Source organism: Anoplophora glabripennis, unplaced genomic scaffold, assembly GCF_000390285.2.
Source record: "Anoplophora glabripennis isolate ALB-LARVAE unplaced genomic scaffold, Agla_2.0 scaffold20, whole genome shotgun sequence".
Taxonomy (NCBI): domain Eukaryota; kingdom Metazoa; phylum Arthropoda; class Insecta; order Coleoptera; family Cerambycidae; genus Anoplophora; species Anoplophora glabripennis.
Window position 1 is genome coordinate 1,221,731 of NW_019416362.1, and position 14,879 is coordinate 1,236,609.

Below are 14,879 nucleotides of genomic sequence, written 5' to 3' on the forward strand. Positions count from 1 at the left end.
CAGTGCGATTGTGGAAGATGCTCGGGATCGTCCAGACTAATAATTAGTTAATTTGTTTATAAGGCCATAACTTGTAAACTATTCAACTTACCGATTCCAGATTTCGTGTGAGTTATTAGACAGTGATAAGGAATGAGAGGATGCGATGCCAAAACGTCCTGATAATAATAACGCAGTTTATAAATGTTTAATTCAAAAGTCATAAATAAACTTCTTCTGTTTATAACTTTTGATTTAATCCATATTTTTTGACGCTCGAGGGCTAGTTTTGTATGTCTTTTGAAGAAGAAAAAAAAGTACTTTACTGTTTTCTCGTGGAAATGAACGGAAAAAAGTTATAAACGAAAAACGTGAATTTACGTAAAAATTATACAATTAACCAGCCTCTAAACAATGTTCCCCCATTTTTATGACTGTGGAAACTAATATGCTATTGTACATAATATCTAGCATCTATAGTGTTAAATTCAGCTTGCCGAAACAAAAACTCGCGAAATGGTAATTTCCCAGCTCTTTTTCCTGGCCTAATATGGGAAAACTATTTGTGTTGAGCAACTGAATCGCCATATACCATTTTCTGTAAAAAATACTGGGTGTTATTATTTTAAATACGTTTTCCAGATTTATTTTAATTGACTTCTATGTATGCTATCGTTTTGCCCCACTCAAATACCTTAATAATATCATCATCCTATGCTATCAATCTTGTATGCCGTGATTAAAAAATATATAGGTATTTATTATTCTGAAACTTTGTCACGAAATGAATTTTGAAGAAACCAAACAGGCCAATTGTTCGATGTTCGCAGACACACACTGTGACATTGTCCGAAACTATTCATATTTGTGGCAAAGTTTCGATTTTTCTTTATTTACAAATGAAAAAATAAAATATGTTCATGTATCAACCAGCCTGATATCCCGATACTGGAAAAATTGTCTCTGGTTAAGAAATTAAAAATATAAAGATCTGCCACATGGTTATTATTATATAACGCTTTCCACCCCTAAAATAAGAACTACCCTTTGAGTGAGCAGGCTAAAAAGGATAAGGACAGAAAATGAGCAGGTATAAGATCATTAGGTTACATAAAATGACCAAGCCATTTCGTGTTTTCCACTGTAAAAACTTTTGGAGACTTTTTAGTTACATTTAACTACAAATTAACATTTTGGAGTTTGCTTATAACATCCAACGTATGAAAAGCAGGAAGGAGATCGATATTTTTAAATTCGTGCACTACCCCTACTTAAAAATATTTGTTTAGGTACCTAGGTATGCGTTTTGTTGTGAAAGACTAAAAAGTTTTACTTATCTCTGTAATAATGTATGTTTGTCTAATAGACCAGGCGGTATCTGTTTTGGTTTGGGTGAATCGTATATCCACGGAGATTTTTGGCTTTTTGGCTTTCAAATATCACTGGAAATGAAAATTTTTCTATGCGCATAAAAAAAACGTGAGCTTAACTTTTGACGGCACAATATATTAAAAAAATTGGAAGAATGTCATATTTTTCTTCCTATTTAATTATGTATCTTTTTAAGAGTTGATTTTAGGCGAAAATGGAAGAGGAAAAAAATGTTTCTAATTAATTTTTTTACAATACATGACTGGTTACAAATCGAATGAATCATGATTATTATAGTAAAAATCGAAAAAGTCACAAAAATGGGGTTAAAAAACAATACTTTTAAGAGAATTTTTTTGGTATATTTAAATTGGTTGTAGGACCTTTATACTTGACTCAAGAAAACTTCATGCTATGTAGAATTATCACACCAAATTTCATGAAAATCGGTTTGAAAGCCTGAGAGCCCTTCTATATGTGATTAAATTTTCAAGTATCTAAGGGCCTTGGTTTTTGCTGTACAAAATTTTGAAAATTTGCATTTTTTTTTAATCTGGATTGCAAAATTATTATGCAAAATCTATCCAACCGATTTTGATGAAATTTGGTGTGATGATTCTACATAACATAAAGTTTTCTTGAGCCAAGTATAAAAGTCCTACACCCAATATAAATACACCAAAAAAATTTCCTAAAAAGTATTGTTTTTTAACCCCATTTTTGTGATTTTTTCGATTTTTACCATAATAATCATGATTCATTCGATTTGTAACCAGTCAGGTATTGTAAAAAATTTAACTACAAACATTTTTTTCCTCTTCCATTTTCGCCTAAAATCAACTCTTAAAAAGATACATAAATAGGAAGAAAAATATGACATTTTTCCAATTTTTTTAACATATTGTGCCGTCAAAAGTTAAGCCCACGTTTTTTTTATGCGCATAGAAAAATTTTCATTTCTAGTGATATTTGAAAGCCAAAAAGCCAAAAATCTCCGTGGATATACGATTCACCCAAATATGGCTTTTTGAAACAGATACCGTCTGGACTATAAATTTGACCTAAGACAATAAGAATTACCTACCTACTTTTACTTAAGTAGTAAGTATTACTTTCGTTGTAGACAGAATAAGGGTAATATAAAATATTTATGTGTAATCAAGAATAAAATAAGTGCTGTAATAAGCGTACCTATAAACAATTTGAAATTCATTATTTTTTTATGCCACTAAGAATCTAAAATATAATTCCCTGTCGCAACATGAAACAACAGATAGTTAGGTAGGTACCTACTATACCTAAGTTTCCAAAAATTGATGGCTAGCAGCTTTAACAATTGGCATTTAACAGTAGTGAGAGAAACCGAAAAGAAATATATTTCAAATAGTAGGTATACCTACCAATTAAAAATATTTATTTAGGTACCTACCTAGGAAACCGTTTTGTTGTCACAGACTAAAACGTTTTAACAATGTACAAGTTGTACTACTATTGTTATTTATGTACAAGGTGTCAAAATTGATTCAATTTGAACTAAACATTAAAGAACGGTACCTACTTCTGTCGGATTCTGTTATTCTCGTCAATTACCCTAGCACGACAAAAAAAAGTCAATTGTTATAGACAGAATAAGATGTACCTAATTTGAAATACCTATAGGTAAGTAGGAAGTGTAATTAAGCAGTATGTGATGTAACAAGCGTATAAACAATTTAGAACTCGTTACTTCTTCAAACATTAGGAATCTAAAACATAAATATTCCCCGTCCCCCGTCCCGTTAAGTATTATAACATCAAACATCAGGTAATTTTCCAAAAATTGATTGGCAAGCGGGCCCAATTGGCGTTTAACATTATTAGCGAGGAGCGAGAAGGGCGCGGAGCAAAGGAGACGGGCGATCCCTCTGTTGCTGCTTAATTCGGTGCGGCGGGGGTGGCTCGAACACGCCGGCGGCGCGGGGCGGAGGACAAAACAACCACTTACCGCGGCAGATGGGTGTCGAGCAGGAGCGGGGTACATCCTGCCGGCCGACGGTCCTCCTCTGGTCTGGGTCTCGCTGAATACCTGGTCCGTCACCTCTCACAACACCACCGAGGCACAACTAATCGTTACACCCGAGAAACCCAACGCCATCCTCGCCAACAATCAAACAAAACACCAGTCGCGGCACTCTGCGCTCTGTTCATAACCTATAAGGGGCATCGCAATCGACTGATTCAAAAGCGACGAACGGGCGCACTCTGGATTAACGGCACGCAGCGCATTCCGATTTTGATTTTTACGGGGACATCAGGAGGCTTCGTCACTTTTAACGCGCACAATCCATTGTTCACGCAAGAATACGGCGAACTCAGCGGACATATCGCAACTCGCGGCACTCCGCTCATCTGCCGCGACTGTTTCGGCGGCGGGAGAAGTTAAACCACGTGGTTGTTCGCAGCATACGTCAGCGCCATCTCAGCCAATGGCCTGACCACCGCAGGCTGGCCACGCCCGCTTTCTCTCTTGACAGGTATTTTTCCAGTCAACGTTGACCGGGCGGTGTTGCCCGATCGAGGGGAAATTCTGACGAACAAACGCTTTTACAACTTCCCACGCCGCTTGTAAAATGTAAATGCGATCAATTAAGGCCGATAGCTGGAAGCGTCTTTAATTATCTCGTATGGATTTACAAATAATTGTTAATTGCCGTTCACGCGGTCAGGAAATGGCGGATGCGACAAAAAATACCTTGCTGATCGTAGCAATTTGCTGGGGATAGGTACGTAGGTATCTTTAGATGATGATGACAGTGAGTGATTGCTATTAACATTTCGCCCAGATATTTTTATTGGAGTCGAGATAAAATTAGACCGCGCTTTGATGTGTTGTTTTATTATTTTTTTCGGGGGATACGCTGTAAAACTCGAAATAAAACTGTGTTGAACCGAAATTATTTCCTCACTGTGACAGAATAATAAACACTATTCCTAATCTCTCTTTTTCAAATATATCTCACTTAGTGCAATTTCAACATATGAATAAACAACATTCCAAAAAAATATAAATATATCATCTACTGCTTAGAATAAACCGAATCAAAAAAGATTTCCAAACCTACTTAAATCTTAAATACGTAGGTAGGTATTTAAAGAGTTAAAAACTAGACTGAATATCAATTCTTGAAACATGTAACAAACCTAAATACTATATATCTATATGTGCAATGGAAATAATTGAAAACACGTAGATATTTAAAGACTAAAATTAAGCCACGAAAATGATGATGGACTAGTAATTTGAAGTTCCACATACATTGCTTTTCTATTTGGTGGCGCCATCTTTAGTGTATATTCTGAAACTGCTATGGCTGTCCGAATATATTGTAACAGGCTTCTAAGTTAGCCCCGGAAATAATTATAAAACCCTTTCAAATCTTAAGCCTGCAAGTTATTGACAACTCCTGAAGTGGTCGCTGTGAAAGGTAATTGGAACAAGAATCAAAAATGTACTCGTAATATAGAAAAGTTAAGAATTTCCTTTCAGGCTGCTAGGATCGATTGATCATATTTCATTACTATGTTAGACAATTATTAGTCAAGATTGGGGAGATGACATCTGTGTCATCCTTATTTACACTACAAATACTACAATGGTTTATCAAAACAAAGCCCATTTTTCTTATCTATGAATTAGACAGCATTGTGACTATTGTCGCTCTACGCAAGCGTAGCTATATTGTCTGGAATGTCTGGCCCAGACAGAAAATAAGGATAACCGACAATGTCAACAAGCATCGGCGTAGCTAGTGGGGGGCAGGTGTATGCACGGCCCACCCCAGAGAACCCCGTGCCCACTCTAAAAAAAGAACATCGCCGGTCTTTTTTTTTAGAATCAAAATCAAAACGTGTTCAAATTTATTTATAAGTTTTTAAAATATGTCAGCAAAATATTTGGTTTGTTTTCAAAATGGTGGAGCATTCAAATCAAAAGTTATATTATTATTCAAAATTTCATTTCAATTTTCAATTTTGTTGCCTAGAAAAGGCTTTTTAATAATTTTAGTATTTCTCTGCTAATATTGCATATCCTGTAAAATCTTATAAATATCTATAAGTTTATCAAAAAGGTATCATTATCACCTTCGCTGACGTTATCTGTTCTTGACAGCCATCTTGTTTTCTCTTCTGGTAAGTCAATAACGTCATAGCTTGATTTAGACTATAGACAATTAGTTACATAGTTATAGCCGATTCAATTTCGAGCAGGCCGAAGCGGCCGCGCTCTCTGCTTCCCCCACCATCACCACTCGTACGATTTTATTGAATTTCTCGCTTGCATAAATAACTTTAAACATGTTTTAAAGTAGGTTGCCAATGAAGAAAAGTATTGTAATCTTAGACCTGGTAAGTACTCGGAATACCAAAGGTATTTTTCGAAAAATTAGCCCGGATGTCCCAGTACATTTAGTGTAAATGACGGCTATAACTACGTAACTAATTGATCAATCGATCTGTTTTTTTTTAAAGAAGCGTCTTTCCAAGAACTTTTAAAACCTGCTTTAAAAAATTTGATTTGATTGAATATTCACAAAGTTCTAATTGTTTATAAGTACAAAAATTCGACCAATGTTTAAACAAGCGCCAGAGCTCTCCTAATTGACGGATTCGAATTTTTCAAAAAAAGTTTGAAAGCCTGAGAGCCCTTCTATATGTGATTAAATTTTCAAGTATCTAAGGGCCTTGGTTTTTGCTGTGCAAAATTTTGAAAATTTGCAATTTTTTTTTAAAATCTGGATTGCAAAATTATTATGCAAAATCTATCGAACCGATTTTGATGAAATTTGGTGTGATAATTCTACATAACATGAAGTTTTTTTGAGCCAAGTATAAAGGTCCTATACCCAATTTAAATACCCCAAAAAAATTCCCTAAAAAGTATTGTTTTTTAACCCCATTTTTGCGAATTTTTCGATTTTTACCATAATAATCATGATTCAGTCGATTTGTAACTAGACATGTTTTGTAAAAAATTTGATTGCAAACATTTTTTCCTCTTTCAGTTTCGCCTAAAATCAACTCTTGAAAAGATACATAATTAAATAGGAAGAAAAATATGACGTATTTCGAATTTTTTTAACATATTGTGCCGCCAAAAGTTAAGCCCACGTTCTTTTTTATGCGCATAGAAAAATTTTCATTTCTAGTAATATTTGAAAGCCAAAAAGCCAAAAATCTCCATGGATATAAGATTCACCCAAACCAAAACAGATACCGCCTAGTCTAAATCTGTATAAACAAATTAGCTAAAACTGAAGTAGGTATTGTAAACAAAAAAGGAATATATTATTATCAATCAGTAAGAAATTCATGACAGTAATGAAAGGAAGCACTGAAGGTAAAAGATGAATTTTCGAAAACGGCGACATCTAAATCAAGCCATTGCAACTGAAACTTAAAAAAGACAGTATCCATTGAGCTCACATCTAAGATCTGTACCTCATTTCACTACCGATCACTAGATGCCGCCAGAAGTCAGTTGTCGTCCTTCAAGCCACCCGGTGCCGATAAAACCGTGTTCAGTGCTCCAATGCTCCGAATCCGATCAGCAGTTGTCCGCCAACCGCAGCATAGGCTGTGAGCGATGGAAGCCTAACAATTTTTGTGCAAAAAGTAGCGAGGATTAGTGCTTTGTTCTGTGAAAGGTGAGAGCCAAAATGGATTACAAGAGCGTGGTGTACAACGCCGCCCGAGACGGGAATCTCAACAGGCTTAAGGTAGGGACTTGTCGCCCTGGATATTTCTAGTCATAGGCACCCGTTATCGAGTCAAAGGGACAGTACTGGCTGTGGGGCATCGGCACAGCCTTTGACTTTTCGTTTTTTATTTTGAGGAGCCGTTATTCCATTAATGGTTGATTGAGAATACAGATTTTCAGTCATCATAGACGGTTAGTATGTGAGGAGGTATTTAGAAATATGGGACGATGATGATGATGATGATCAAATTGATCCCCTTATCGGAAAGTGGACCTGTTTCTCGTCTACGACGTCAAATTTTACGAGTGGTTGATAAAATGCAAATTTCGTATAACCGTTTTTCTTAGATAAGCGTAAAAAGTCATTCGTTGCTTTTTGATATCACCATTCAGTGGGAAGCAGCTGTTGGGGTCACCGTCGGGCAATTTTAAATTTTTCCGTGTCCTCTATGTGGCAATTAACCCAGCGATAACACAATCCTCAAATAAAGTTTATGTACATCTTCGATAATTGGGCAATATGCATCGCTCAATTTCCATGATTTCGATTGTAATGTTGTAATGCTTGCTCATTGTTTGTTGACACCTAGTAACCTCGAAAGATAGGACGATATTGTTCGTGGTTTCTTCCAGAGCATGCAAATCAAATGTAAATAATGTGCCAATAATAGCATAAAATGAAAGTCAGCCGAAAAGTTAACGATATGGCGAAACCAAAATATATAAACAAAATTCTTAATTTATAAAAGTAAAATAATATCGTTACAAATTGTTTACATTCTTCATTACCATAGCAACCGTTGTATTTTAATAACTAAAAGTTACAAATCATGTATAAATACTTTAGAATATACTTTTTATCCCAAATAATTGAGGAAAACATAAAGAGAAGATACATATTTTAATAATAATTTCAAAATGCTATGTGCCACACGATATTATTATTAATTTGTTACCATGCATAATCAGCAAAGTTATTCAATTGATATAATAATTATTATTATGTATTAACAATAATGATAATTATTAATGAAGTACTTATTATTCAACACGATGTGTGCTTTGGTTGCTAATTACATACTGTTACAACCTATTTTACATTTTTGACAATTTTGAACTCCATAAATTGAACAAGAAATTGGCCAAGTTATATCGGTACGTGTGGTACAATAATTCCAATATTCCGTGGATTGACCACAAAATGAGAGACAATAGATTTTAATTTGCTGTCCAATTTGGTGACTTAATATTTACAGTATTGCACCAATTTTATAAATCAACTTATTATTTTTGTGGTTTGCTGTTGTTATAATTAATTTTTATTCTAAAAGTCGGTAGTGTTAAATTTGACATATAAATTGGCCAAGTGGTAAAGTCCCAGATGTCACAAATATAGCAAATTATAATAAATATTTCCACAGTTTATTGGGAAAGAAGTTGGTAAATGTGAAACTGGTTTTAAAATAGATTTATTTATTTAAATTCATTACCTATGATAATTTATATCCAAGTAAAACCATGGTTTTTAAATTGAATCGTATAACAGTCTCTTGTAGTGTACAGTGATTTAAAACAGATGAAATAGGAATTTATTATTAAAAATAAATTTCAAATCATCAAAATAAGACTTGTTTTTGTCAGGACACGCTACCTTTGTACTATTTTTACAATTATTACTAACTGTTTCACATATTTCCAAATTCATTCATCATCTAAATCATTCACCAAAGTTCCTGGAATAGGTACTTGTAGTATCGCTTTCTCATGAGTGTTCTTAGAAAAGTACAAGAAAGGTAAATAAACAGGTCTGACGAAAACACTTAATTCAAAAACGCAACTTTGCGATTAATTATTTTATGAATTAATTTGTTCAATTGAATCTTAAAACATAGGAATACAAGAAAAGCTGATTTCAAAGTAGTCAATTATTTTATTATGATAGGTTTAGAAAAGTTAATACATAATGACGAAAAAGTAACAAAATCAATGAATAAATGTCATTCATCGCTAATTTGAAAATAATCATACCTTAGACTAGAATCCCTGGTGTATTTAGAAAGTACTACAATTCATTGTTACAAATTTGGAGATAAAATAAATTCCAAAGAATGTGAGTGAGAACAAATATTCTTTGTGTTTGAGAGTAGATAATAACTCATCATCTAGATCTAGAATGTAGACACTTCTTTATGGCAGAAGTAGGCAATGCCAAAGAATAACCGAAAATGCCACAATTAAATAATTACAGACTATATAACCTACAAAGTATGTCATATCTTAATTGTCAATGTCTACTGGAACAAAGCATCGCTTTGTTTCTACTGGAAATTTTTTTGCCAAATGACATCGAGTAGCATTGACAATTAAGACATGACCTACTTTGTAGGTTATGTCTTACACTCAAAACATGTCGGTGGATAAACGGTAGATATAATCCACATTGTTTGATTCGGCTATGATTTTCCCTTTTGATATTCACGCTTGGTTTAGCCGAAGGAAACCAGTAGTCACTAGTTCACATTAATTCGATATTTTAGTTTGACTGAACCGTTATAACATAACCCCAAAATTATAACTTTCCATATGTAGATTACATAGCTTAGGCAACCAACACTGCAGACTGCAGGGCTGGTACTAAGAACGAAAAATCCCTAAATCTTGACGTCACCAATTAATGATTCGTTTACAATGAACAATGACAAACTGTTACGTCTACGCTCGAGATAATGCAATCGCTGATTGGTTGGTTTCATGAAAAATTACACCAATCAACAACCGGTAAAAAAGAATGTTGTATTTTAATGTAACCTTGATCTTATTGTTTTAATAATAATAAATCACCAACATGAAGGAAATAAAATTACTGTTCCAAGCAAAATTACTGGTCACGTGTAATGATTTATAAAGGCGCTGTGTAAGATAATCATAAAACTATGTAACTATCATACAACTAACTTTTTATTATTGACTTGCGTGCGGATCATTAACAAAATAAAGGGAACAATGGTTATAAGATTTATATCATTATTGTGAAACACGTAAATTGTTTTATGCATCGTTACAATCGGTTCCACAACCTGGAAGGGATCCGTTATAGATCGCATCATCAGGTATGTTTCAGCGGTAAATTCTTCGTAGCGGTGATAAAATATCTTAATCTGATGCGAACGACCGTTCGACATCTATGTACTGATGTAACATTTGCATAATTAATCTACTTCCAAACTGGTCCGACGTAATCAAACATAAATTGAATCTTCTGGTTTGCGCTGTTTTTTTTTTATACGTGTGCACTTTAATATTTATTACTTTTTACTTATTATAAACAACAAAGTATTGTTCGTTATTTAGCTTTCCCCGATGACCACATGCGCTTTGTTGGACATATTTAGGTACTACTGATAAAGCTGTGGTCTGTGGTGCTGACCAGAGTACATAATTTATTATTCCTTGCTTCTCTTTATTAATTTTATAAAAAAATAATAAAAAATCAAACCTTTAAATGAAGAGTGCAGTTTAAATAGGTATTTTTAGAACTCATTATTTTCTTTTATAAAATTCTTTTTTTTCCAAAAAATATGTCTGTTTTGTTTTCCACCTGAATAGCTGTTTTTTAGCACTAATTACGCTCGACATAATTGCACACGATTATACATCAAAAGACAACTAAAATTTTAAAAGAAATCGTTCGATTACAGGGAAATCGGCGAGTAAACAGACAGGTAGGCATCTCTCGTAGCTGACTGACGGGCGCCAATGAATGGAGCGAACCGATTGTGACTGCTCTAGTTATGGACTATTAGTCCAGTCATTGAAACTTTTCACCTCCGAATTCTTTGAAACTGAACCGATCGACTTGAAATTTGGCAGATAGAGAAAAGATCAATGAACGCTTGCACCCTGTTGGGGGTTGACACCCCTTCTCGGGGGTGGAAATTTTGTTGTGAAAAATAACGCTGGAAATCGATAGAGAATCAAATTTTGAGCAAAAAATATTCGAAGAATTTCTTCGAGAAATCAATAGTTTTTTTTATTTATTCACGATTGAAAACTTGGAATTTTGAGTGAAAAAAAAAACCACTCTTTCAAGGTATTTTTCGCGAATAACTCAAAAGCTACGCATTTTATTAAAAAAAAAGTGTAATGAACAAAAATGTAGCTTATAAATAAACAAAGAAAATAGTTTTTTAAAAAGTGTTGTAGGTCCTATACAAAGCGAAATATGATTAGTGGACGGGGACTTGTTTTGGGAGGAATACTCGAATCGATGTATTCAACGTCAAATAACGGAAAAACGATTAATTTTACGTGTATAACAGTCCTGGAGTTTTTTGTAGTACTCAAAAAACCTTCAAAATGAGCACTTATAGAAATAAATTCGAGCAAAATTGAAGGAGTATCGTCAAAAACAGATGGGTTTCTCATATTTTTTAAGGAAAAAATGAGCAGTAAATGCTGTACCATTTCCATTAGAATTAAAATTAACCGTAGTCCCTTTACAATTAGTTTTGTTTTAGTGTTTTTCATACGATCCTGAAATTAGACCGGTTTTGAATGCGCATTTTTTGATTAATGTATAGTAAAAGTTGAATTTTTCTTTATTAAAAAAAAATTGTCTTATTTATATAATAACTCTGAAACTATGAAGGATACGCAAAAAATTATAGACAACAAAAATGTAGCTTTTTTTCAACAAATATTTTGCTTTTTTATTCCTATAGCTTAAAAAATAAAGGAGATATCGCCGCTTGAAGTATCCATTTTAGTGAAAAAACGATCTGTCTCGAGCCCTTCGATCCTTTCCCTTTAAAAAACGAAGGACTTAAAAGGTTTTATATGCAAACGATCTTACAGCTCTTGAAATTATCTTTAAAATGCTTTTTTGTAGGATACTATAGCTTCAAAATTAACCGAGTTAAGGTAAAAAAACCAGTGACATTTTTTCGGAGCAAAATAGGCTTTTTTATTTTTATAAATTATAAATTATATTATGTAAATAAAATAAGTAAAAAAATTTAGTGTGATTATTTATATGCAGCGTAACAATTTTTTTTATGATTGATTATATTTAAAAATCGATTATAATGAAAATATTTTACATTAATATTGGTAAAAGGGTAGTTCATAAGAGTTGAAATGGCAAAAGTAAAATATTATTTCATAAACAATATAAGGGAATTTTTATTTTAAGTTATTGCACAATTATACAAGATTTAAAACGTAATTTTTTTATCATTTTTTTAGCACAGGGGTGATTTATAAAGGTTGAAAAGTGTTATGAGATACAAATTCTTTCATAAGCAATAAGGGAATTTTTATTTTAAATAATTGCACCGTTAAAACATTCCCAGCTTTTAAAAAGTAATTTTTTATAATTTATGTCAATGCAGGGGCGGTTTTTAGGGGTAGAAAGGGAAAAATTCTTTTATTAGCGGTAAGGTAACTTTTATTTTAAATAATTGCACGATTTAATCATTCCAAATCTTGAAAAAGTAATTTTTTATCATTATTTTTTGCATAGGGGTTTTTCAGGGTTAAATAAAGGGTCGAAAAGATCAAATATATCATAAAACATGTTCGAGAACATGGAATATTATTTAATCTTTGTGGTTGAACAAGATTTTTATCAATAAAATGCTTAAAACTTAATTTTTTCAATTTTTTTCACTTAGGGGTTTTTACCCCTAAAAAACAAAAAGCGTCAATCGGGTTTATGTCACTTTTGAACTTGAGCCTAAGATGAGCCTTATTCTAAATTTTCATGCAAATTCATGCAGTTTCAAAGAATTCGGAGGTTACAGCTGATTTTCAGCTTCCATGACTATACTATAAGTTACGAAATCGTTAAATAAAAACAAGCGCATGCTCGACAGAAGATCGAAAGCAAACAGAATGTAAATAAATATCAAAGAAATAAAATGGAACACTAATTATTTGCATTTGACTTAGGCAAATTGTAAATAGAAAAACGCAATAATGTAAAGTAATTAAAGCAAAAAAAATCCAATGAACTTGTATTACTGACGAAATTAAGTTTTAAGGAAAATTGAGCGGCTATCCCAGACGATCCGTAAATCCTGCTTTTTCTTAGTTATGAAGAAATTGTCCATCTTTTGTAGCACTTTTTGCGGAAAAGTCAATATCAATAGCAGCTGTTCATTTCGCTAGTCGCCAGTTAGGCTTTGAGCGAGAGAAAAAAATTCGTTTGAAGCTAATGTTGACGACCTTCTCGAATAACCTACGCAAAATAAACTGTTGCTGCTTTTGCTATTCCTCCTCTCTTCCAACGGCTTCTAAGTATCGAAGATCTGTAGAAATTTTGAATTGCGTACTTTGATATCGCATTTCTAATATATGATACGTTTTTTCATTTCAACGGATCATATCACCCCATATGACGTGTATTCGTCGTGAAACATGCTTTTTATCCTCATTGATAACTCTGTTCAACAGATTACACAGAAAAGATAAATTGAAATAGCGCCCACTATTACTCACTCAACCTCATGCAAGTCCGCGATATATGTCGAAGTTGGCGCCAGAACGATGTTACGATAGAAATATATCGAAAAAAATACCTTTGACTGTGACCTTGATAGCCAATAAGTAATTAAAAATCATTATTTGTGGTGTGACAAGCGTCGTCTATTTGGAATATGGAGAGATTAATTCCTATCAGGAAAAACCGTCACGTAAGAGACAGAATTAAATTACCATAAATTTCGCATTTCCCAAACTAATTTTGGAGGTCTTCCAATCGCTGATTTTATTTGTAGATGGGATAATGGATGTATAAACAACAAATAGCGGTAGGCGAGCGGTTCACACCTAAAGAAAAGGCATACTAAATGTTTAAAACAAAAACCTACAGCATGAAACTTTTTTTGTTTTATAAAGTGTATTTTACTGATAATTTACATATTTTTTAAATATTTTTCGGCGTGGTCAGTCAATTGTTATAAACAAAAAAAATACTCGTCGAATGGCTTTGAAAACATTTTATTGTAAAATGGACCAAAGTAAACACTTTTTGTTCTTCGACAAAAATTCGAAAAACGCTTCGTTTCCGAGATATTTACCATTTAATGTGAAAAAAGTGACGAAATCGACAAACTTTCGGAATTTTTTTCTCATAAACTACTGAACAGATTTTAATTCTAAAAAAAGCATAATAATCGGCAGATTTTCTACTTTATGACATATTTTTTTGGTATGGGTCAATCATTTTATTGAAGGTCTAAAGTGAGTAAAAAAGAAAGTCTTACAGAAAATTATGATAACACTTTTTAAATTTTCTTTTTACAATATCTTGGATTATACTCTGGAAATGAAATAGTAATAAAACCCCGAGATAAGAACCGGCCATGGGCGTGTTAATACTTCGTTTCAGGTAATTATCGGGTAACACTACTGTAACAAAAGTATGACAAGATAAAAATGTTAAAAGTTTTAGACAAGCATTTTTGGATAGACTCAACAGGGTTCAAGGTAAAGGACGAAGATTAATAGTGACACATATAGGTAGTGCCAGTGGTTTTGTAGATGGCGGTTTACTTTTATTTAAATCTAAAAATACAAGTGACTATCACGAAGACATGAACGCAGATGTTTTCGAAGAGTATTTTACACAGATGTTGGATCTTATTCCTCCGGGGTCTGTAATTGTCATGGATAATGCCAGTTACCATTCACGGCAGACCGAGCGGACGCCTACGACTGCTTAGAGGAAAGCCGATATAATTCAATGGTTATCCGGAAAAAACATTTCTTTTGAAACAAATATGGTGAAAAA

The 14,879-nt window shown here is 33.2% G+C and overlaps 2 protein-coding genes across 2 annotated transcripts in view; one reads left to right on the top strand and one right to left on the bottom strand.

Moving 5' to 3' along the window:
• The window catches only part of LOC108907394 (protein groucho), a 251,560-nt gene extending 247,841 nt beyond the window's left edge, over positions 1 to 3,719 (bottom strand). The window contains exon 1 of the mRNA XM_023454257.1: positions 3,335 to 3,719. Within this exon, the coding sequence (XP_023310025.1) occupies positions 3,335 to 3,370 (36 nt within the window). The 5' untranslated portion in view covers positions 3,371 to 3,719. The remainder of the gene's footprint in view (positions 1 to 3,334) is intronic.
• A 3,225-nt stretch (positions 3,720 to 6,944) lies between these two features.
• Positions 6,945 to 14,879, top strand: part of LOC108907517 (protein fem-1 homolog CG6966) — a 79,688-nt gene continuing 71,753 nt past the window's right edge. Inside the window, exon 1 of the mRNA XM_018711254.1 lies at positions 6,945 to 7,106. Within this exon, the coding sequence (XP_018566770.1) occupies positions 7,047 to 7,106 (60 nt within the window). The 5' untranslated portion in view covers positions 6,945 to 7,046. The remainder of the gene's footprint in view (positions 7,107 to 14,879) is intronic.